The 26223-nt window shown below is 36.2% G+C and overlaps 1 protein-coding gene across 4 annotated transcripts; it reads left to right on the forward strand.

Moving 5' to 3' along the window:
* The first annotated feature begins 16 nt into the window (after positions 1 to 16).
* On the forward strand, positions 17 to 17557 carry LOC108003895 (protein disabled). Of its 4 annotated transcripts, XM_017066462.3 has the most exons (8): positions 17 to 2601; positions 5567 to 5781; positions 5958 to 6101; positions 8334 to 8486; positions 8672 to 8704; positions 8825 to 8929; positions 9012 to 9266; positions 9479 to 17557. In XM_017066462.3, exons 1-8 carry the CDS (start codon positions 2565 to 2567, stop codon positions 13550 to 13552), a joined length of 5016 nt encoding a protein of 1671 aa, XP_016921951.2. In that variant the 5' UTR covers positions 17 to 2564; the 3' UTR covers positions 13553 to 17557. The 4 variants fall into 4 exon arrangements, with proteins under 4 accessions (XP_016921951.2, XP_016921961.2, XP_016921940.2 ...); XM_017066472.3 differs by having other exon boundaries at positions 17 to 2944; positions 8672 to 8929; XM_017066451.3 differs by having other exon boundaries at positions 8672 to 8929.
* The last annotated feature ends 8666 nt before the right edge of the window (positions 17558 to 26223 follow it).

Here is a 26223-nt window from a genome sequence, read left to right on the forward strand (position 1 = left end):
CAATGGCGTAGCATCGTACTTTTACGGTCAGGGTTCTCGAATGTCATTAAAAATGCTATCGCCTTAATTCGAATAATTAAGGCAGCGTTAACGAAAACGATTATACAAATTGATACTAAGTTATTAAGTTAAATAATTTTTATGTTATATTTTTTTGTATCAAAAATCATTAACATTTTATTTTGATATTATTTAAAAACATTTTATTATATTTAATAATATAGTTTAATAATAATCTTCATATGTATATATTTATTTAAAAATTAATTAATAATTTTTAAAAATTTATTAAAAATTTTTGTTAATATTAGTATATTAATTTTCTTAATTTATTATAACATATAAATGCAAATTTATATACATATATTTGAAGAAAATTTTAATTTATATAATTTAACATAGTTTAAAAACAAAATTTGTAAATTTTATTTAAAAAATTTATTATAGTGTCGATAATTATATATGAATAGTTTCAACGTTTATTAAAAAGATGGTGCGACTAATCAAAGACCGTCGACAAAATTCATTTTGCTGTCGATAATAATAAAAGATTAATTTGAACAGTTTTCAAGAGATGGCTCTACCATTTAAATTTTGATATGTCTTTTATGTCATAAGAATCACATCTATTCTGTACTTTGTTTATAGTTATAATTTTATCTTTTTTGTATCAATTTCGATAATTGAATTCAATATTAATAATTTGTACATTCATTATATTAAGTCATAAAAAGTATAGTAAAAACTCTGATTTTATATATGATATTTTCGAATAAGGGACAAAAAAATCCCATTTATTATTATCAATTTTATATCTGTCTGTACTTATACATATATATTTTATAAATTTGTTTTTTATATATGTTTTATATGTTTATTTATATTTCATATATATTGATATTATATATACTATTTCTGTATAATTATATATAAATATTTTTTGTATATTTTTTATTTCTTCTACAATGTTTTAAAAATGTAATACATTAAAAAGAAAATTATAATATAATTATTAATGAATATAAGCATAAATGAGTTTGTCATTTAATGAAAAGTTTATTCTATATTTATTTTAATTTAATAATGTGATATAACTATGTTTATAAATTGAACTTATCTATATATCTTTGTTTTTGATTTTTGGTTATGAGATTATCAATATTGATCTTGATTTTTCTTTTTAATTATATTACAATAAAAAACAAATAAATTGAAAATTTCAAAATAATATCAATTGGATCAAAGATGACACTTTAATTGACTATTTAATATTTATAAAATGATATAAATATACATATGATTTTATTTATCATATATCGAAATTAACTTTTAATTTTTTATACTTAATAACTTCTTGTTTTTTAATAACAGTACTTTTTACTAATAATTTTATTTTTAATAAAATCTTAATATCAAATACATATATATATTTCATAACTTTAATTAAATAACCTAATTGTATAATGTCAACTTGTTTTTTACTATTTACATTAAACACGATATTTGTAAAAAAAATAGAAAAATATAAATATAATAATTAGCATTTATTCAAGTATGATAAATAACGTAATATGACTACGCAATAATATCTTAAATTTTATTCTATGAAAATGAGAAACAACTGTAAATGAAGTAACACTAATGCCACAATACTATTTGTTGCAATTGCGCCATCCTGCTGGAAACTGTGACGAAAAATAAAAGTAGTTTGTCAGGTTCGTCTCGGTCGATATCAGCAATAAAAAGAAACATATTGAAATTATGCGATTTATTAATTTGTTATGAATAAAAATAGTCTTTAGAATATAAAATTCTATTTGTGTTGCAAACACTAGAGAAGGAAACACGAAAACCTAGAATCAATGAAAAAGTGCGCACGAAGCGGGAAATGTTCTCTATGGCCCCGAAGCGACGACGCCACGTACTAGATGGTATATTATTGATCAATAAGAGAGGCTAACATGGGTGACCTGTGCCGGCAGAGGCAGCTGTTACTTCGTCCGTATTTTTACGCGACGCGTGTGTACCGCGAGAAACCGATTTTCAAACAAAGTGTTCATACGATTTTGGTGTTCTTTTGGCCGTCTGTGACAAAATGCAATTGTGTTGCGGAACAAGAAGTACCGACCGTACGTGAAACGCGCCAATCTCATACTCCCGTGGAAATACACGAATTGAGGGAGACAGAGGGAGTAACGGAAGAGTAACGGCCAGGATAGTTAAAGAGGCATAGAGATAGGCTGCGGGGGAAAAAGGAATTGGGAGTGGGAGTGAGGGAGCAGAGAGAGAAAGAGAGGGAGAGAGAGAGAAAGATAGATAGATAGAGAAAGAAAGAGAGAGAGAGAGAGAGAGAGAAGGAGTAAACGCGTGCAAGAATAACAGAAAAAAACGATAGAAGAGGAATCATAAAAACAGAGGGAGAAAAAGACGTGTGAGCGACATGTGTCTGTGTTGAGAATTCTATCCGCGAAAGTACGGTGGCCCAGGGTGCGCCGAGAGAGAAGATCGGTAGCATTCTCCTCTCCTATATCCGATACTTTCTCGTCGCCTACACGGGACTATCGATGCAGACCTTACGGAAGAAAAACAGTCCGTGCAAGTGTGAGTAAAAAGAGAAAAGCGAAAAATAAAAGAAAAGAGAAATAAGAGTTACCCCAATAACGAATTTATACAAGTTTCGTGAATACCATTAAAATCGTGCGGTATCAACGTCATCCTCTGTGTATCTGGTGTATATATTGTGATACGAATCAACGAATAATGTGGTCTTAAGCGATAGTTTCAGTTTGTTTCGTGGCATCTTTAACATTTTCTAAAATTAAGTGATATCACCCTGTAGATCGGTCAAAGGGAGCTTTGGAATATGGCTTCCCTGTTCTCTAAGAGGGAGAAAGACGACGGTTGTTCGATTCGAGCTGTGCAGATTAATTTGACCATGAATAATGTACGATACGTTGAATACTTGCGTAAGGCATATGGTTTGAACATAATTGAAAGGATGTCGGTTTTATTGTTGGAGATGACATCGTCAATTTTATGATTTTCGCGCGAGCTTTTATTGTAGGGTTAACTTACCGACCGTGGTAATACAGATTGTTGATTTACTTATTTGTACACAGTATCGCCGTTAGCTGGTAGCACTATCTACTTTGTAATGCTCATTTTAAGGATTATACTACTTATTACATTTAATTTTATGTGTCAACAATTGATTTATTCTTAGGTATAGTTTTTAGTTATAAATTGATTTAGTTATTTAAAAATTATTTAAAAAAAAAACAAATTTAATAATATATAGATAATATATATTAAATTAATATATATTAAAAAACCTTATATTGCAATAAAAATTTCAAAATAGAAATAAAAAAAATAAATATATATATATATATATATATATATATATACCCATTGAAATGACAAAATTAGATTAAAAGAAAAAACCCCCTCTTAAAACATATTGTAACTTTTATTACCTTTTCATTATCTTTAAGTTAATAATGTTTTATTTAAATACTTATAGGAATATTCTATACATAGAAGAAAAAACTGAAATATAATAGATACAGTTTTATAAATTACGTTCCCTCTATTTTATTTTGTTTCGCTTAACAATAGATAATCTATGTAAGTAATGCATGCTTTGAAAATGCATAAAATATGTTTATAGTAAATCAGATTCTATTTTATTTAAAAGAAAAAAATAATTTTATTTACCATTTTTTTTATTTACCATTTTTTTTTAAATTTATTATAGATATAGAAGATAATAATCAGTAGACTGCATGTACTTATGCATTTATGCAAAATTTGAATGTGCAAAAATCTACAAAAAATGGATATAGCACACAAAAAGACAAAATATCCAAAGTATAACATTATGCATGATATTTGAGGAATAAAATAAATCTTTATTTAAGGTTCATTCTTTTAGTTATGTTCATAAAAATTTGATTTTATATAAAAATCTGTCCAAAGAAGGGAGATGTACTCGTGACAATCTTAGTTTAACGCGTGTAAGGAGTAAAAGAATGAAAAGGTCGTATAAAAGTGATCGTGGCTAAGGGGTATAGGAAGGGCATGAATTGGTTATCCAGATAGAACCTCGAGTATCGACAGTTGGCGTTCTCCACTCGAGTCGCACGAGTACGTTCAAACAAATGCGCTGGTGTGCCTAGTGGCCATTAAAGTCGCGAGGGGCCGTCCAAAGTGTGCGTTAAAGAAGCTCTGCATTCATGTTTCAGGGATAGGGAGATTTCGATAAATTGTCTGTAGAAAGGCAAATCGAGAAGTTACGAGTGGCAGAGATTAAGACTCGCAAGGGGAGTGTATGTATGGAGATGGTTGATTTGATGATCGAGAGAGAGAATTTAAGAGTGTATGATTTTAATACATATGATGAACGTGTAAGCTTAATTGTTGAAATTATAAAAAAATATAATACATAAACGTATTATAATAATATAACATTATACGTAGAAATGCATAAATATAAAGGTAATTTTTGTTTACATTATTTATTGATTAGTTAGACAAAATTAGTTATTTGTTAATACAAATATTAATTTGTCAAAATTCAATAATTCAAATTAATAAAATTAAAGTAAAAATAAATTTCGACACGATTTGAAATTCTGATTAATCATCGTTTTGTTCCCAAATTGGTAAGCAACTGTATTATAGGATCTCTAACAAGATCAATTTTCCACGAGATAGACGACGAACCATGCGACTAACAAAGTAATACGAAATCTGTCGCGGTCTGTGCCCGTTTTAATATCTCTGCATGCGGTCTCGTGCGATGCGATCCTATCGAATCATCGAATTCGAGATAGCAGGGGTCCGAAGTGATCCGCCGACGATGGTTTCAAACCTCTTGAACTTAGTATCGATCGGCCACACGATCAATTCGCCCCGGCGAAAGCGTAAAACGAGAATTCTTTTCGAGTGTCCTTCGGATAAGCAATTTATTTCTCTTTCCTGTTACTATGTTCCCTTTTTTCTTTTTTTTTTCTTTATACGATTTAATCTCAGGTTTCTCTCGCTTTAAATCGAAGGTATCGAGGAGCGAAATGTTATTTAATAATTGTCGAGTGTGCGGGACCGAGATTGAATAGGATCGATACGTTGAGTAACACTACTTAGGGTGGAAGAAGCATTTTACTACTTATACGTGAAATGTGTATACTCTTTTTTAAGAATAGAAGATTTTTATTATGTGAAATATATATATGTATTTGATAATTTTATAAATATTCTATGAAATTTTTTTCAAACATTTTCTTTTTGAACTTAAACATTCTATTAATATAGAGATATATTTAAAAGTTCTTCTTCTATGTAATTTCTTATTCTATAAAAATTTAAATTAATGCGAATCTTTGATTGAATCTAAGATCAAATTATTATTATTATTATCATTATTATTATTTATAGTTGCAAAAGTATTTTTAATTTGATACTTATTGAACGGATAAAAATAATTTATTTCTTATCGAAATTTATTAATCGACATTTTTTTTAATCAATTATTTCTTTTTTAAGGAATTAATTATTTATTTTGCAGTCAAGAACGAACCAACCCGATTTCTAGGGGAGGGTGTGTCGTTCAAAGCGAAATTGATTGGCATATTGGAAGTATCGGAAGCACGCGGGGACCGGATGTGCCAAGCAGCTTTGGCGGATCTGAAGATGGCGATTCGAGCTGCTGGCGAACACAAACAACGAATCGCCGTCCAGGTCAGCATCGATGGATTACGCTTGCGGGACGAAAAGTCTGGGGTAAATGACTTGAGAAAATATAACAATTGAAACGAATATTCAATTTTTGAAAGAAATTCTTTTGATGTACATAATGTATATAACTGTTTAAAAAATAATGCAAATTTTTGTAACTTGAATTAAAAAAGTATTTTATTATTTTTACTTTTTTTGTAATTGATATTTATTTGTTCCAGGACTGTTTGTATCACCATCCTGTACATAAGATATCGTTTATCGCGCAGGACATGAGCGATTCAAGGGCTTTTGGATACATTTTTGGATCACCAGACACTGGTCATCGTTTCTTCGGCATCAAGACAGATAAAGCAGCAAGCCAAGTAAGATTTACACAGTATCGAGTTACATTTAACTGTTAATTATAATCTATTAATTGTAAACAATTAAGATTTATTAAGATAATTTTAATAAGATTAACACAAATATTCAGTAACACTTATTTTCTTGTATTGTACTGATTGTAAGTTAATTTTATTATTCTTTTCTGACCAGAATTTTGTTTGCTGATGAGAAAAACTGACTGTGATTGATTGCAGCTTTTTATTTTAATTTGACATCTGTGAAGTGATAATTATTATAGCGTAGAGGTGTATTAATTAAATACAATGATACAATGGTAAGCAAGTAAAATAATATTTGAAGAACGTGAGACACGTGAGTGCATCTCAAAGCAGTGTTAATTAAAATTAAAAAAAGAAATATATATTTATTTTTAAACATTTGATTAATCAATAAAAATTTCCATAGTATTAGAAACATGTTTTACAGCTACATTCCCTAACTAATTTATTCTTATCTACTCTTTTATCTTCTAGAAATATGACATAATTTATTCTTACACTGAATCTATCAATCCATAAGATATAGATAAATGACCAGAGTATAAAATATCTTTATAGCAATTAATTAAATTCATTTATGTCTAAATAAAAATCAAGATTAATTTCATCTGCATTTATTTAATATAATTCTAACTAATAATTATTTAAAAAATAAAGAAATCAGCGATCGCAATAATAAATCATAATCATCTTTCCTTACTTAACAGATGAAATATTCCATTCGATACAAGATTCTTAGAATTTAAAAAAAAAAAAAAGGGAAAAAAATCGATAATAATTAGCACAATAGATGTAAAATAACGATTCCCTCTCGAATCGATAAAGGAAAATGCAAGGACGGCAGTTATATCGTCACTGGTTCGGATATTGCCTTTGAGTAATAACAAAAGGAACAAGTTTGCTCGTGTTGATTCGATAGGAGAACCATTCGTAAGCGTGTGTTACGATCCTTAAACGCGGTTCCAAACCGTCGGTGTCGTTTATCGTGAACGATTCGCTTACGTCGAGGCAAAGGGGATCCTAAAATGATATTTGTCCAATACAGGAGAAGCAATATCGACCTCGCTAGACTCTCTCCGGTAATTCAGGAGGGGTATGTAAATAATTGCATTATACGATTCGGCCTACCACCCCAACGATACACCACGGGAGATTGTTGTTCGATTATACGCGATTTCCCTTCGTGCACAAAGAGATTGCGATTGTTCGATGGTTCTCCCTTCCGTTCTTCCTATTTTTTTTCTTGTAGCGACTATTTTTATTTTATTGGTTTTTATCGATAATAAAATAAAATAATGGAGGATTAATTTTAACCCATTTTTATGTTCAATAGCTGGGATTTTATTGAATTGTAATATATGTAAAAAAATATAGAGGGTGAAGTTATCATTTTGCCAGTTTTGAAATTGTTTGAAAGGTACGGATTTTTAGAAAAGTTAATTTGGTAGAAAACTACTTAGAATTTTAGAAAAATTTAAAATCTAATTGCTGTGTTTCTCATCAATCCATGACATCCATTTCATATTTATATATTATCATATGTAATAATTATATATATTACTAGAAGTTATAACATTTTTTTTATTAGCAATGCAATTAAAATGAAATAAATAGTCAATTGCATTACCTTACTTTTAATAGAGATGTATGATTATTATGATCAAAATGGAAGGTGAATGCGAATGCAAGATTACATTTTTTTAGTTTTAGTCTTTTAATACCTATATGTAAATTGAAATTAATATGATCACCGAAAATGATATGTTAAAATGTTCAATGAAACTTATTGAAAGGAGTAAGAGGATGTAGCTGACCACGTGACTGAACTGTAAGAGAGAGGGAAATGTGTAATAGAGGGGGAATAGGCCATAAGTGACTGCGGATCGTGTATAGTCGGACGCGTTTAGTATATTAGTAGAACAGGACGTAACTCTCAGGCTGTGCATTATTTCTTGAAACTTGTTTCAAGCAAAAGGTATTTTTCAATTAATACAAATTTATGTTTAATATATTTTTATAACTTCTAAACATCCTTGAGATAATTTTTACATCTCCACCCCCTTTTTCTTTTTTCTTTATTTTTATTTAATAGTTAGGTTTTTAAATATAATTTCATTTTAATTTCAAAGTATTTTATACATGATTATTCAATGAAATAATCAACATTGACACCATGGAAGAGATTTTTCTTCATCTTGCAATATTTTGCAGGTGGTAATCGCGATGCGAGACTTGTTTCAAGTGGTGTTCGAGTTAAAAAAGAAGGAGATCGAGTTAACGAAGCAGCATTTAGAACAAAACGCTATAAACGTTATTAAATTTCATACCACTGGCATCTTTGTCGAACCTACCCCTGATACTAAAGTAATTGCTAATTGTTTTCCATCACTCCTTTTATTTTTACGTTTAATTAATTTATTTGCTTGTATATTTAATATTCTAATAACATCATGATATGATTTAAGAAAGGAAAAGTCTTATTTTTTTTTCTTCTTTTACTAAATATTTGATATTTCGTGTATAATAATTTTGATGTTGTTATGTAACAGGGCGCAGCAGGATCAGAATCTTCTCTTCATCGGGTAAGGAATACTAATTCGGAGGTAGACAAGTCAGCTGATAAACGAAACGAGTCCCCAATAAGGGATAATCCCGTAATAAGGGATTTATTAGATTTACAATTCGAATTAAACTCTCTGCAGCAAGGTATCCATCACATGGACAAAATTACCCCTGAAAATCCACCACCTTCCACTGACGATCTCTTTGAAACCGATCCATTTGGCGATTCCTTTGCGAATATGAAGGTAATTAATCAAAATTAATTTTAGTGCCTAATATTTTCTATTAATATAAATTATTTTGTTCAAACAATAATGTAATCCATAGCTGGAAGATACTGTGAGACCAATTCTACCACCACCACCCTCATCTTCCAAAAGAGGCCACCTAGAGCGACAGCAAACGATTCCAGGCGCCCAATCGTCAATCACGTCTAGTCCAGCGACCACATTGACTAGTAAAACTCCTCCACTTCAAAGTACCATTCAATGGTTCGACAAAGAAACCGAGAATCTATTCAGTGACAGCGAGCTTACAAACTCGACCAAGAATAATACACCGGTTAAAAAAGATGTGGAAGAGGTAGATGTGTATAAACATTAATTTTTTAATAATTTGAAAAAAACATATATAAGAATTTTAACATAACTAGATTGTTACTCTCTTAAGATTCTTATCTATTCTCTTATTACTGCAACAAAGATTCTTATAGTTTTCTTATAATTTTAACAATATCAAATAATTATTCAAATTATATATTTATTTCTAATTAAATACTATTTGATATGTTACAGACTCAAGCCAAGAGTCCACAGATAGACGTTTTCACGGAGCTGGATCCACTAGGAACCGGTTTAATCAAACCCTACGTGGACAAGAAAGACTTTTTCCAACACTTGAAGAATCCTCCCAAGAAGGTGCTAAAAGATTTAGTGTCCACTAACTCGGCGGATACGTTCCCAACGAACTTTAACGTTCTCTCGGAACCACTAGAATCAGTGAAACCACGAAACGATGTGGCCGCCAAAGAAAATCAATTCGAGGATAGCAATTTCGCGAATTTCGATCGCTTCGACGAGAACGAAGCGATTCAATCAGTTTTCGCGCGCACTGACTCCTGCAGAAGAACAGATATCACGCCTAGACCGGCTCATCATCAACCTCTTTCCGTGTCTCTCCCTCCTGAAGACACTTCCATCCCGAAGTCCTCGACCATCCCGAGCTCTGCAGGTGTCTCTCTACTTACAAGAATGGAAAAAGACTCTACAGAGTCTATACACGGCTTGGTAAAGCTTCCTAGCCCCATAAAATCGACTCGCAAAAAAGAATTCGACGTAGACATATCCGGTAACAAAACGCAATCCATGGACAAGACATTCCCTGTCGACTTTTCTGCAACCAATGAATCACCAGCTTCTCCGTTAAAATCCTGTTCCTCAGATGCTAATTCTAGATTGTCAAGTTCGTCCGCTGAATTGGAACTCGTACCTGAACCTCCTCCTCGAGGAATCGCCAATATTCTGATCAATCCACCACCTCTGCCGCCGAAGAAACAAGGAGTTAGAGGTATGATAAAGCCTCCTCCAAGACCACCGCACACTGAGACCTATTTCCATTACGATTTCCCTGAAAGGGAGTCCGAAGTGACCAAAGACAGAAGTAAAAGCCCGTTGAAAGAGGCGAAGAGCCTCCAATCTGATGACAATTTCAGTCCGCCTGTACAAATGTCAAACAAGTCTGATTTGATAAGCGCGATGACTACATCGACGTTCGAAGACTCGTTTAGCTCTATGGTACCTACCACGAATTTATCCACGTTTTTTACATCGACCAGTGCGACTACTGGACCCAAAAGGACGAAACCCTCGTTGGATATCACGTTGAGCCAATTAACGTCTGCTAATTTAGATGAATTGGCTAATAGTTTAGGTATGACCGTTAAAGAATTAACTAGTTTGACTCTTCAGCAGTTGACCGAATGTTTGGCTACCTTGTCAGCCAAGGAAGCTGCATCCAGCGACACAGAAGAGCCAGTTTCTATGAAACAAGAACCAGCTGTTGTCCAACCGCAATCAATGTCTGGCACGGTGCATTCGAGACCAACGTTCAACGAGCCACAACCTTTCAACAAGAGCTTTGAACAGGAGACCAAACAGGATACTACTTATGATAAATACGCTGTTTTTAGAGAATTGTTCGAGCTAGAGCAGATGGAGAAGAACGAAGAAAGTACGACGAAAGAATCTACCGAAGAGGAAGCGTCTTCGGTGAAAAAGGAAGAGTTCGAGATAGTTAGCCAACAGCATGAGACTAGTGAGGAGAGCAGATCAGATACATTGGCCACTTTAGTGAATCTAACAGTGAAACTTCCACCTAGCAATGAGGATCTGACTAAGGAAGAATCAAGTGCAAAGCCTGATGAAAAAACAGAATCTTCGAATATAGTGTTTGAGAAGACTCAATCAACTGAATCAGAGAGTAAAACAGAACCAGTGATAGAATCTGAAGTATCCACAGACTTGTTGTCGAAACAACCAGAAGAAGAGGAATCTGATAAAACTAAACCTATAGTGGAAATTGAAGAGAAAATGGAGGAAACCGAGTCTGAGAAACCTAGTGATTCCAATGAAGATTCTGATAAACCAGTTACAGAAAAAACTACGGAAGAAACGAATGGTTCATTAGCAGTAGATAAAGTTGAAGTGAAACCCTCCGCATCGATATCCAGCGACAAATATGCCGCTTTGCGCGAGATCATTGGTGAACCAGAACCCCCTGTCAAACCAACCGAAGAAGATACACCAACCTCCACCAGAATGTCTCCTGTGGTCCAATTACCAGCTCAGTCCAAGCCCTCGGCGGAGGTAGAGCTGTTAAATCTATTTTCTGACACTCCTCCCCCTTCCAGCCCTAAGAAACAGTCCAAGAAAGACGAAGATACAGGGATGAGTATGGACATCTTCGAGGAGATCAAAATGTTGAGTACCAGTGGTCAGCCAACGAAGACCAAATCACTGATTCCCGAAGACATCTTCTGCCCGTTCACGGAGCTGAAACCAGAGAGAGATGAAAGCAAAGACGATAGCAATTGGACCAAGTTCGATACAGGTCTCTTCGTATCGGACAGACCACCTTCGGAGTGTCCTCCTTCGATCAGTGGCACTTCGCCCTGGTCCCCCGACGGCAAAGAGTTCCACAGAGAGTCTTCTTTCAAAGGTAGCGTGTATCAGCAATCGGGCGACAGCGACAACGAGTGGAAGGATGAAGAAGAAAGCGAGGAGAGCAATGGAAGGATACGAGATCCTAGATTCAGGTGTAGCCATTATCCCAGATTCGATGGTCCTTTTGGAGACAGAGGTTTCTACGAAGAGACGGGATCGAAACGTGACAGGGGGTTCCGAGACAGAATGATGGAGGACAGGAAGTCTCGTGACGCGGCCTGGATTAAGAACACCGGGCACAGACCTAGGGATTCCTCTCCCTGGCACGACGAGAGTCAATGGGAGAAAGAGTCCAAACACTATCCCCATAGAAAGATGCAATACAAGGACGAAGATGAGCATTACGAGGCTCACTGGAAGTGCAGATCTAAGCCTCAACGTTGGAACTGGCCGCACGAGCACGGGCCGTTCTACGATGACGAGAGAAAGAGGAAGATGATGCTGTGGAAGGAAGACAGGTTTGGCAGTCAGGAAAGCATGGGGTACGACGACGACGACAGGTGGTCCAGGAGGAAATACGAGAGAAGAAGGTGGCCGGAAGAGGACGCCAGATTCTGGAACAGAAGGACAGCAGGTCCACCCGACTCAGACTACCCTAGCAGGGATTACTATTACTACAGAGAAGCTAGAGAGCGATCACACGATTATCCATCAGCTTGGAACGAAGACTACGGCTCGGATCGGCCTGGAGACGATTCACCAAGGTACAACCAGTCTGGCAGAAAGAGGCACTGGCCCAAGAGACCGAATAGTGCGAACGAGGGGCGCAACATCGACATGATTTACGGCGAATCTCGAAGCAAATTCGGCACCTCAAGATCCGAGTGCAACGACAACGATTCAGATCCTTACATACGATCCTCTCAACGTTCCAGGAGTCGTCAGAGTTATTGGGGCAGCGACCAGGAGTACGACAGTTGGGTGGAGAGGCCCTACTGGTCCGAGGAGCCGGACACCAAGAGCGAGAGTCTGCACCGGAAGAGAGTAGCCAGGCACAAACCTCGCCAACCTCACGTCAAGACCCAGAGCCCGTTCGAGGACGATTTCGCGCAAAGCGTGGAGCACATAGACCCCTCGACCACGGAATCTCTGACCCCGGTCGAGCCACCGAGGATCCGTTCCGAGGGAAGTGATCAGAAACCATCGCCGCAGAGTCCTTCCTTCTCCACGAGGTATTCGAAAGTAGCTAGGAGGGGGATGGAGGAAGTCTACAACAAGAGATCAAGCTACTTCGAGGACGACCTGCCATTCACCGCCACAGCGATGAGCGATTCGTCCGATCGGCAGAGGCTACCCTCCGATCAGAAGCAGACGCCTGAAGATGTTCCTTCTTGCGAGGCCAAGGACGCGCCGCCCGACGACTTCGTTTCCGGGGACGGCAGCCGTGATTCCTTCTTCAATGGACACCTGAGATACGACGACGACGCGTTCGCTTTCAAAGCGGAAATGGAGGACAACGTGTCCGATCATCGAGCCACCACCTTACCGTTGAAGAACCACAACCGACAGGGGAAATATTCCGCGGGTAGCAACAACAATAATAACAACAATAAGTCTAGAAACGACCAACACATAAGGAAGTCGGAGTCGGTGAATATATTCGTGAGGGAGAGCGATCCGTTTGGCGACGACGATTTCTTCGATTGATGGGTTGTTCGGGGAGTGTTGGACGGGCACGGTGATCGGTATTCAGGGGATGGTCCCGATTTTTCGGGGCTGATGTCGGTGGCGGGGTGATTCGACGGGGTGCGTTTCCTTTTTTCTGTCCAAAAACGTACCAACCTATCATCCATTTATAGCCCGTGAACTATAGAAATGAACAATTGTATCATCCATGTTTTTCTTTGGTTTGCTTCAAACTGTGGTTGAGGCAATAGGTATTTTGGCTGATCGAGGTCAGGTTAGGAGATGGGGTTTAGCGTAGTGTTCTACTTATAGTGGAACTGTGGAGCATTTAAAGACTGATTCGTTGGTAAATGGTAGAGTTTTGTTCAAGTTGATCAATGTGAGCTTGCTGTTTTTTAAAGTTGTGAATGTTCTTTCAAGCAAACTTGAGGTTGCATCTGAAAGTTGCTAGAATAAGAGTTGCTAAGAAAATATAATGTTATTTAAAATGTAAGTTGTATTCTCTGATTAAATAATTAATTTCTCTAATTAAATAATTATTCCAATTTAGTTTAGCCAATTACATCATTGATTTGTTAATTGATCTGTTATTTATCAGAGAATGTATCTTATCATAAATGTAAAAATTTGAAATATGAATTCACAGATGATTTACAAAGCCTAAGGTTCAAGGTGCAGTTATATCAATAAATATCACCACTTATTTGTCTATTTCAATTAATTATTATTATCCATTACGATTATTTATTATTAAAAATCATCAAGACAAATGTTTCCTCGAACAATTACAATACTTATTGTCTCTGTTATAGCTAAGTTATTGAAAAACTATATTTGTGTCGAATGTGAATTAGAAATTCAAGGGGACGTTTATGGTAATTATGTATATCGATGAAGAGGATTCGTCATGATGTATCGATAGTGAGATATCGATGGGGTACGAGCGACGTACCGACTGCTAGTCATTGTTTTAATAAATTTGTACATAATGTTATATCGGCGTTAGTGTGAAATTAATTCGTCGATCGAGGTCTGTATATGTGCGTGCAGTTTGTATGACCAATTGTTTTATCGATTGTGATCTTGACGCGTAATTTCAATTCTCGATCACTTAGATTTGAGAAAAGGATGGAATGCTTTGGAAAATTTAGAGAAAAATTGAAAACCCTGATTTACGATATTTTAATATATTTTTTTTTCTCCTTGCTAAAGTTCTAAGTTTAAAAAAAAAACTTTCACTTGGTATTGTTGAATTGTAGATGATCCACTTGACCTGAGTTTTGAGAAAAACTTGAACGATTGAGAAAAACTTGAACGATTGAGAAAACTTTTATGAAATTTTTTGGGAAATGAATTTTCTAAATGTTAAAAATGTTAATTCATTTTTATTTATGACGAGGGTAAATGAAACATTTTTTATATATTTTTATATATGCAGAGGATTATTGAAATTATCTCTCGAGCATTTCCATTTTTTTAGAAATTAATCAATCGTGTTTTCGTTTTATTCGTTTCGTACGATCACGATGCTAGTCATGTTCGAGTGAGTTAGAATATTAGAGAACACAGGCCAAATTATTGATGGTTGTTGCGACTGAAATCGTTAGAAAACTTTTAAATGTAATTTTTATGTTCATTTGCAAATTATATTTTTATTAATTAAATATACCGAATTTAAAAAAAAAAAAGAAAAGAAAAATTCTGATTGAATTTTAATTTTAATCAAGTTTTTTATCATATTATTGTAAAATCATGAAAGAAAGAAAAGTTTCTAATAATATTAGGTGCAAGAACCACAATTATTGAATGCCTGAGAGGATCTCGTTCGATAATTAGATTATTTGAAATGTTGGGGAATCAAAATGTGACTTTTATACGTTTTTTGACTGGAACGATCTTCGTTCGTAAGTCGAATCGATAATAAGAACAAGAAGTAGATTCGAAGAAAAAAAAAAAAAGAATAAAAGAGACAAAAGACGAAGATGTGAAAAAACCTTCGTTAAATCCAGATAGCTTATTTTAAATAGAATCAAAATGTTATATTGCAATTTTTTATTTCCTCATTCAACCGCTTTAGCAATAGATTTTTATATTTATTTTATATTTTATATTTATTGTGTATAGATAGATGTTGATAGTCGAGTCTTTTTTAACGCTCGAAATAAATCTATTATTTATTTAATTTATTGATCAAATCTGTCCCACAGCAAATAAATTGAAGGATTCAAAAGAATAAATGGTACATGGAAAAAAACTTGTATGAAAATTTAATAGAGAGATCTACATATTATCAGACATTGAAAATTTGCAATAAAATTTTTTATTTAAATACTCGAATACTTATAATATTTTTTTATATCTATCTTATTTTTCAAACAAATACAATTGTACCATTTTTTCACCGAGTCCCTCAATCACAGTCAGAATTTTTACTGACAATAAGGAATTACAATTTCTGTTTAATCACTTGTGTACCTCACTAAGAATCGAGATTATAACAAAAAATTTAATTTTCACTTAGCAACGCTTACTAATGATACGGAAAAATGGAACAATTAGATATGCATATCGATATCAATGCATTAACCAAAGCCAAAGATTTTTTTACATTGCTCTCGCAACACTTCATTGAGCAAATAAATAAGGATCGATAATTGCAATAATTGTGTTAAAGCGTACATTACATTTATCGCAATGTTCAATTTCGAATTTTAAAGCGGCTTAATCCAACAAAAATTAATATTCGTTTAACCTTTACGTCAATACTCGAAATTTAAAGGAAGAAAGAAAAAAAAAATCATTCAATTTTTTGATCGCAGTATTTTTCTGATAATAAAATTCTAAATTTGGAACGTGAATCCATATCAAATAACAATCCAAGCTGGATTCGAAAATATTTTAATGTGAAAATAAAAAATTTCATGTTCTATATACACATACACACACACATACATATATACGTTATAACGATTGTATAGGGTATTGATATAAGGGTTAAAAGATAAATTAAAAAAAGAAAAAACTGAAAAAGTGTGCGAAGAACCATTGTAAAACAAGTATAAAATTACCCATGTGAAGTGGAAAAACTACAAATATATCATTTATCGAATTGCACGCAACATTATCAACAATATCGTTTCAACGTTGTTTCAACCGTGAACAAATTTCTACATCCATGAGACTCAACGACAGATCTGTCGAACGATTGATTAACAATTGTGCAATCGCGACCTATTGAAGACACAATTTCAGGGAAATTAGTTAACCAAATACTTAAACGAGTAAACCTTTATACACCGTGAAAAAGACACGAACGATTCAACTATGGGATTCACTATTCTGCGATTTTACATATATAAAAAAAAAAAAAAAAACAAAAAACGTATAGTTAATACATTATACGGAATAACGTGACGAGAGGAGGGAAGAGACAAGAAAAAAAGACTACGACGAAGATGGAAAACTGTACCAAACGCTTTATTTTTACGATAAGAATGGAATTTTATTATTTGAAATATCGAATATGATTGGTGAGCATAGAGGATGTGTATGTTTCTGTCTGTGAGCGATTTAAAAAATGAAAATGGAAATCCGTGAGAGAGGGCGAAGGACAAGGAGCAATCAGCAAAACACAGTAGATAGTGTAATAATAATAATATTAATAATATTAATAATAATATTAATAATAATAAAAATAATAATAATAATAAAATAAAAGTAAAAAGAAAAAAAAAAGAAATGAAATTCGATTCGAGAATGTTTAGAATATAGTAATCTGCATCGCTATAATAAATGTACGATACGTTACGCGATTTATGTGTGCGCTATTTATCGTGGAAAATTGTCATTTTTACTAAGACCAGATCGCGATGACGATTTTATTCCATGCATTATTGTCAGTCTCCCGATAAACACGAGTCGCAGTACCACACACACACTGAACAAAAAAAAAAAATGGAACCGTTCGAATAAATTTTCACTTTAAAAATGTTGGAACAGAATAAATTTCTTTTGGAAGAAACCTTATTTTATTCGTCTTATCTTCGTTTCCACGATCGAGTAAGTATAATAATTCTACTTTCGTACTTTCTTCAATTTCAACTCTATTATATCGTTTAACAGACAATTATTTAAAATAATACAACTAAAAAAAAAAACAATACTATTATCTAAAAATCTTACGATCCTAAGATATCCACGATACCCACAAGCAAGATGCATTTAATCGAAATTATTAGAAAAATTTCTTCCCCATAAACGATGCTGAAATTAAAAATTGGATAATTAGAAAAAAGAAGTAACAAATCGAGGCGAAAAAATAAATGTTCCTTCGGCAAGGGTGAATCGACGTCGTCATCGTGATCGAATGAATCGTGAACGCTGTAAAAACCCGCACGATCGCGAGGCGCTCGACTCGAGGTTGAGGGGTTGCGATCGGTGGCGGCGTTGTAGGCGCCTCCTCTCCACCCCTATCGCATCGAAACGGTTGGAGATCCCTCGGTGTTCCCCGTTCCTTGATTTGGCCGAGCACAATGCACAATAAAAGAGCATTAGATGGTCGGCTTTGTCGAGCGGTTGCACGACTTCTCGTAACAATGGCGTGGCCCCCACTCGGCGGGAGCACTCGAAACACCTGGCAAACAAGGAAACAATGCGCACGAGCCGCACTTCGACGGGATTTCGCGCATTTGGGGTGCGCGCATGCTAACAAATTATCACCCCCTCTGTCACTTTTCTCTCGTTTCTCTCTCCCTCCCTTTCTCTCTCTCTATTCGCGTCTCCCTCTTCATCCACCTTCGCGAAATACACGGCACTTTTCCTTCGCGGTTGCGATTACGCAGCAACCTCGGTGTCAACCGAAGGTTTAATGACCGGTATCCATCCGGTGTGGATCTGGATATTGTCGTTGGAAATGATGTGGACACCAAAATAAAGTTGATTTGATATATTCGATTATTTCTAATGATATGATTTGATGATCAATGAGTGTTCTTTTTCTTTCATAACTTTACGTTAAAGAGGGGTGCTCTTTAACTGAGATCGAAAAAAAGAAGAGATAGAGATTGAGGTTTATTTGTATATATAAACAATCGAAATTTGATAAAATGAGATGATGATAGTCTATTTGTAGGAAATTCAAATTGCTTATAAATTTTTACGAATGTTTTTCTACATCAATTGTCGTATTTTAGATATTCTACGAATATATTAATACTTTTTTTTTTCGAGGAACTAATTTTCAGATTGGTTTTCGGTACAATTTATAAGTTTTTTTTATAATCGCTAAAACTTTCGACGCATCGATATCGTCCCAATCGTTTTCAATCAAACGATATTAATTCACTTCATCAAACTTGCGACTCATCGATGCGTTTTCAACTCAACAATTTTATATTCACAATTTTCAATTTTAAAAATAAAAATTCCAAAATTCGCCACAGCTTTCAATCTCATCGATCCGATATCTTCCCGACTCGATTCGTTCGACCTCGTTTCGCGTTTCAAATCTCAACCTATTATTTCTCGAATCTCGGACAAAGTTGTGGATTGTGGTAAACGACGGAGAAAAACGTAAAAACGGAGCGCGGAACAAAGCTAGTATCCCCGTTTGACGAGCGGAATACTAGCCGTTGACCCGATCGTGTGTCGTGGAACGGAGCGCGACGAGAGAAGGTGACGCAACGAGGGCGAGAAAAAGGGGAAGAAGGAAGAAAATCAACCCGCATGTGCTCGGACGCACTCGAAAACGGGAAAGTACTTTTGGGCCAAGAGCGATATGGAGGCGGTATACGTCGGAGAACGTGAAGAGTGTACCGAGGGTGCGTGAACTATGAAATGCGCCGGCTGTATGCACGTTCCCTCTTTCGACGAATGTACCTCTGAAAAGCCACGAGAAATGTTTATAATTGGGATCGTTGGCCCGTTCCCGCACTCCTTTCTTCGATATCCACCTGTGTACGAATAATTTTTTTCTAACCCTTCTATTCTTTGTGCAACTTGCCGCTTTTTTTTCAATTGTTATACGAAATCTAATTGTTGATCGAAATTTATTCTTATTTCTTATCTAAAGTGGTGGTCAAACTTTATTCTTCAACAATCGTCCTTTGGGTTAAATTTCTTATTTTATGATATTCAAGAATGTTCAAAATTCGTAATACTCGTTGTAAATGAATATCTTTACGTTTAAATGCATACACGAGTTTATTATTAGATACGAACTTTAACTAACAACTTAAGAAAGTATTAAAATAAATTAAAAGACACATTTATTAAAATTATTCGTGTACTTTTATTCAAAGATGGAAGGGGAAAGATAAGAAGATAACAAGAATCAATTATATTCCACGACAACGAAACGTAATTAATCATATTTCCAAAAATAAAAAGAAGAAAAAAGAATAATAATCGTCAATAATTGGCCATGATTCGGGAAAATCATAAGCCCTTCTGGGGCCGATCTGTTTTCAAATTCTTACACGATTCCTCGGTGTCGTTTTTTACTCTCGAGCCGGCGACATCGTTAACGTCATCGAGGGCTCGTTTGGCGCGCGGGCGCGCGCGCCAAATGGAGGCCTATCAATATTTCATAAGCCTGGTAAAAAGGGACGAGTGTTTACAGCACGAGCAACCGACGAATCCTCGATCTTGTTCGCCGGTTAGCCGTAAGTGTCTTCCCTCGTCGCCTGCCATTTGCATCCGATTGAATTTCAAATTTCAACCGCTTCTGCACCCGTGACCGAAGTCTCGAGTATCTTCGATCACGGGGCCCCTCGCTTTCGAGCCCGCGCGAAATGAAATTGTTATTAATGTGGCGTCGCGTTACACTTCGATGGATCGGAAATCCCGTTTTAAAACTCCCGCCATTGGTGATTTTTGGTGGAGAGGAAGATGGTGAAAGAGTTTGATAAATAATGTGGTGAGAATAATATTTTTATGGTGACATTGAAATTAGTTTTTTGAGATGTACGTTTAATGTGGGATTATTAATATTTAATTGGATAATTATTTTTATATATAAGAATTGTGAAAAGTTTAAGAATAAGAAGTAGATAGGTGTTTTTTGGTTTGTTTTAGATAGGAAGAATAATTTATTTGGGTCGAAGATTTTTTTACAGTGGAAAAATGTATTGATATGAAGTATTGACGACGATAAAAATAATTTGAGGTTGAAATTTAATTGTCGACGCGATTTTCGTAAAATTAAAAATCGAGCGATATTCGAATTGCAATTTTTTTTAAATAAATCGTAAAAGAAACACGAAAGACGCGACTTATTGAAAAATTTTTTGACGAATGTGCATTATATTCTATAAATGACACTGATATTTTGACTAAAAGTTAATCACATTTCTACCCATTTATTACTTGTTTCATAATATTAATACTTTTCAAGCACGTACCAGGAAATAATATATTTCTGATCATTTTATATCCCTGATATTGCTTTTCCTGAAATTCACATTTTGTTGTTCAACCTTATTATTATATTATTATTACCGTCCTGTTCCATCTCTCTTGTTTTACATTATTATTTTCTCCTTTTCATTTAATTTATTCTCGAATCCAAAGTTAAATTTCAAACAAAATACAGTTGCATTTTAAAAATATCTGAATTTCTAATTATTCTTTGATACGTATGACAGCGACAGAGTATTATTTTTATTAAACTTGCAAAAATTGAATATCATTTTTTATATCGTTCCAGAAATCATGAAAATAATATTTTATTTACAACCAGATTATTATTATTATTACTATTTCCATCATTTATTTTCCGTGATGATTATTTTCATTTCAATAAAAAGACAAATTTCATTAAAGGTATCTTGATGCAATTGCAAAGCGATCATACGTAATATAAATAAAATAAAATATCTTAAAATATCTTCCTTATAATAATTTTTCAAAATAATAATGATTTTTTTACAAATATACAAAAAAAGGACATTATTCACATTATTCATATTAATCTTTCCTTTCTTTTATCCAATTCTTGATAAAAATGAAATCAAATTATACGTGTGTTGTAAATCTACCATCACTTCCAAGAACTATTATTAAAGACCGGTTCTAACATTTTCTAGACAACGGTATAAAACCATCTCAAAAAAAAAAAAAAGAAAAGAAAAAGAAAGGAAAAAAACAAAGCTCGCAATCCACGTAACAAATCCACGAGTACCGCCATTACACCGCAAGACTGTTTACACGATCAAACGTTCGTTTAAATGCTTCTACTCCGGTGAAATCGCTCGTACAAGTTCTTACCCCAGAAACAGGTCTCCCTTTTTCTTTATAAGAGAACCTTCTCCTAACGAGCGTCCAAGGAAATTGTATACGAAACACGTTTCCATCTCCTGTAAAACTCCTCCCCCATCGCGGTGGAATATTCCGGGATTACGGTTGCCCGAAGAGAAAGAGAAAATCCGTGCTTCTTTCACAAGAGTGGGAGGAAACTTCAGTTTGCCGTCTCTGAATCGCGTAAGTAAATGGCTGTTCTCTTTAACCGCGTACACGAGAACGGACGGACCGACCGAAAAAAGGAGTACACAGAGAGAGAGAGAAAGAGAGAGAAAGAGAGAATGAAGAAAAAGAAAAAGAAGAAAACGCAAGAAAGAGAGAAGCAAAAAGGAGACGAGTTGCGAGAGGGGAGAGGCGAACTATAAAAGGGGTAAGAATGTAAAGAGGGAGAGAAGGATGGATAGAGGGGAGGAAAGTAAGAACGAAGGAGGCTTGTCGCGAAACAGAGAGAGGATCAGAGGCTCGTAGGAGTGGTGTTCTCGAGGTGGTGAGCACGACGTGGTAAAAAGGAACGACGTAAGGGGGTAGACGTAAGGGGATGGGGGAGGAAAAAAAAAAAAAAAAAGAAAGAAAAAAGAAAAAAAAGGCAGAGAGTTACTGGCGGGAAAACGGTGTCTTGGAAAAAGGTGCAAAGCCGACAGTATTCTTTGTAGCGGGGGGATATTCGCCTTCTGTGCCGAAGACCTCTCGCACTTCTTTACCTTTTTTTTTTTATATCCCTTCACCCTTACCCAGCCCCCTCCACCAGCAAAGAAAGAGGAAGCGACCATCTTCTTTTTCTTCTTCTTCTTCTTCTTCTTCTTCTTCTTCTTTCCTTTCTCTCCTCTTCCTCCCCCTTTTTCACCACCAACACGAACTAACCGTGGTCTCCTTCCACATTTTCTCCCTCTCCTCCTCTCCTTCGCTTCTTCTCCGATTCTTTTCTCGCTTCCTTGCCACGTCTTCCCTCTCTCCATCTCGTCTTCCAGTTGCAACGATTACAGCGCAACTACCGTTACCTTGGCAAGGATGAAATTCTGGTAGTAGTGGTAGAGCGGCAGCTTTACTTCTCCGCCCATACTCTCTCCGGGATCCCTTACTCGACAGCCTCTTCTGCCACGAGATATTTACCAACATCCAAGATGGCGGCATAATCTTGCCGGCTTTTCGTCGAAAGTCGACGAGTCATCCAAAGCGGCCAGTCCCTTTTCTCCCTCTCCCTTCCTCCCCCTCTCCCTCTCTCTCTCTCTTTTTCTTCTCCTTTGCCCATAAACACTTTCATCGCTCTCGTTTTACCGACTCCGCCCTTCTTTTTTTTTATATACCGTTTCTCTTCCTTTACCTTTATTCTTTTCTTTTCTTTTTTTTTTCTCAGATTCGCTCGGGTATCTTTTGGCCGCTTGTTGGCGTCTGTAGACCGTTCCTTCGAATCTCACGGCTCGACTACTTGTGGTTCTTTTCCTTGAGATCGATCACGCGACGTTTTACACTTTGATGGAATCTTTAAGAGCGAGAGCTTTGTTCTTCAAAGTTGAGGTTGACGAGAGCACGAGATTATTGTGGTGGTTGTGGAGAAAGATTTCGGGGGTTGTTTGTCGAAAGCGAAGTTTATAAAGTTTCAAGGGAATTTTCTAAGCTTCTTTTGTATTTTTTTTTTTTTTTTATGAAAAATATAAAATCTATCTTTCACTTTGACAAAATTAAAAAAAAAAAAAAAAGAATTGGTTCGTTAGAATCATCTATTGGTATTCGATCAACCAACAAAATCATTTAAGAGTTTTGTAGGAGGAAGAAAAAGTGGGGTTGCAATAAGTCGAAGGGACACCCTCGACAGATTTACCAGAAAGGAGATCGAGAGGGAAGAAATCAGTAGAGGTAAATACGCGTGGCGTGAGAGAGCGAGCGAGAGCCGATGGATAAGAAGCAATCGAATCGAATAGTGGAACTCGTGGAATCCGCAATCCGTCGCGAAGTGAATGGCGAACGCCTAAGGGTTTTCTATGGCCGGGTATGCCGGTCGTCTCTTCCTCTGTCCGTCGACCTAGCCTAACCTGACGGGATCTTGAGATTAATGTGGTAATCGCTGAATCAGCGGAAGACACGAAAAAAAAAAAGGAAGAGGTACCTTCCTCTTTCGTGGCAACGATACTTTTCTCCTCGAGCAGTCGAGGGAATCTTGGAGGTGCTCGACGATAAACAGGAGGTGTCTGTGATTCACTATCCCGGATGATATATAATAGACGCAAAGAGAATTTCTACGTTGACGAATTTATTTGAAGTTATTTTATGCAGTGATTATTTTTAACGAGTAAATTTAATACATTTTTGTATTGGAAGAATTTTCGTATGACTAAATGAAAATGAAAAAAAATGGCGAAATATTCGAATCGATTGTACAAAAATTGATTTTCTTTTTTGGACAATGATATAGCTGGTTCCAAATATATTCAAAAACCAAGTACGTATATATAAGCGAAAATAAAACAATTTTACAATTAACGTTACAAATCCACAAACAGTTTTATTTTTAAAAAATTCTGTATTCACATTGTAGAGAGCCTAATTCTACGGCATGTCTGACGACGCAATATTCTTTTCCACTTATTTTACGTTTCATATTTTCATTCCAACTCGAAATACTTTATCACGATACAATAATAAAAATTCTACTCGAATGATTTCTCCTGTAAAAATGAATTTTAACTTTCTCAAAATCGTTGGAAGATCGTCGATTATCCAAACAAACGGGCACGAAAAGAACCGGCAACCCTCGAAAAGCAAAGCAATATCCAATGAGCTTGGTTCATCGATACAGATTCTGAAAAACGTTTTGCCGTAAATAATCGAGACTCGAGGAAAAAGCAGCAATAACAGGATACACCGGCTCCTCGATACGACTCGTGGATACGTATATAACGCGCGTGTATCGCGCAAATAAATACTCGAGGCCAAGGGATGGCGTGGAAGGAAAGAAGGGTTGGAAGCTGTGCCAGTCACGGAAGAACCTCGCCGGTACGCGGAGTAAGTGCAATAATACCAGATTATTTGCATCGCAAAGCCGTGCGTATGGGTAAACACAATATTCGCTCTCTGCTCGGCTCTGTGAACCGATAGTGCGCTCAGGTAGATAACGCATACGTCTGTGCCATTCTCTACCCGTCTTTGTCCCCCTCGTTTCGACCCCGTGTCGATCCTCTTCGTTCAACACCGACAGATATCCATCGTTCATTCTCTCTCCCTCTCTCTCTCTCTCTCTCTTTCTCCCTCTCCCTCTTTCGCTCAACCTCTCTGCCGCCACCCTGCACCCTCTCCTTCTCACCTTTGTCGTGGTCCGTGTCTATCGTGCCCTCTGTCTCGCTCGCTCTCTCGACTATCGATGCCATCCTCCTCCGATCCAATACGTTCCCGCAGTTTCTGTCCTCGTCCAACTCTCTATGTACCATCGCGGCGTAATACAGATTCTATTTGAGCTGCCTGAGGGAAGTTAACTCGTGATGCGTGCAGCTCGGCTCGCTCTGTTGGCGATACTACGGGGATCCGATCGTTCTCCATTTCGAGGCTGCAAATCCAAGGACCTTAAACCTCGCGATCTGCACAAGCGGTGTCAATTTTGATCACCCCTCGCGCCAACTTCTTCCTTTTTCCGAATCTTTCCCTTTCTCGTTTCGGAACGAATATTTTCCAAAGTCTTGCGATCGGCCAGGGAATTTTCGAATTTTACTTACTTTTAATTTTCAATCAATCTTCCACAATCTCGTCTTACATCTATTACCGCATCGATCCAACAATATTCCCGAAACTAATCCAAAAATAATTCCTCCTCCTCCGAAATTCGTTTGAAAAGGAAATACGTCCCTCTATATCCTCCTTCCAGCCAAAATATATTCCAAATCCCCATAATCCCCAGCAAAGGCAACAAGGCCGAAGACACAGGAAATTGCGCACAGGTGGACGAGATACATTCCGGGTATCGAACAGATCTCCCCCTCCCCTCCCTCCCTCCCTCCCCCCCGCGCCGTCTGCATAGGTTCTATTAGCACGTAACGCCTGGTCCTTTTGCCGTGCCGCTCAAAGCAAAGCAGCCCCCGTCGAGTGTTACAATTTCGCCCTTCCCCTCCATCCCCTCCCCTCCCTACCCGAGCTCCTCTCCTCTCAAAGTCCCTTTATCTATCCCGCTATTTTCCTAACTCCGACGTCCCCTCCGGGCCTTTCTCCTCCGCTTTCGCGGTGACGACAACGACTCCTCTTCCTCCCTCCTGAGGAGGAAGCGTACCGCGCGGTGGATCCGGCCGGAACACCGGGTGGAGGGGGGAAGCAGGGAGACGCAGCCACCCCTTCGTACGTACCCTTGGCGCGCGAGGGGTGGCTCGAAATGCCCGCCCATCGGTCCGCCCATGTTAGGACGAAAGCAGTCA

This window comes from Apis cerana, linkage group LG9 (assembly GCF_029169275.1).
Source record: "Apis cerana isolate GH-2021 linkage group LG9, AcerK_1.0, whole genome shotgun sequence".
NCBI lineage: Eukaryota > Metazoa > Arthropoda > Insecta > Hymenoptera > Apidae > Apis > Apis cerana.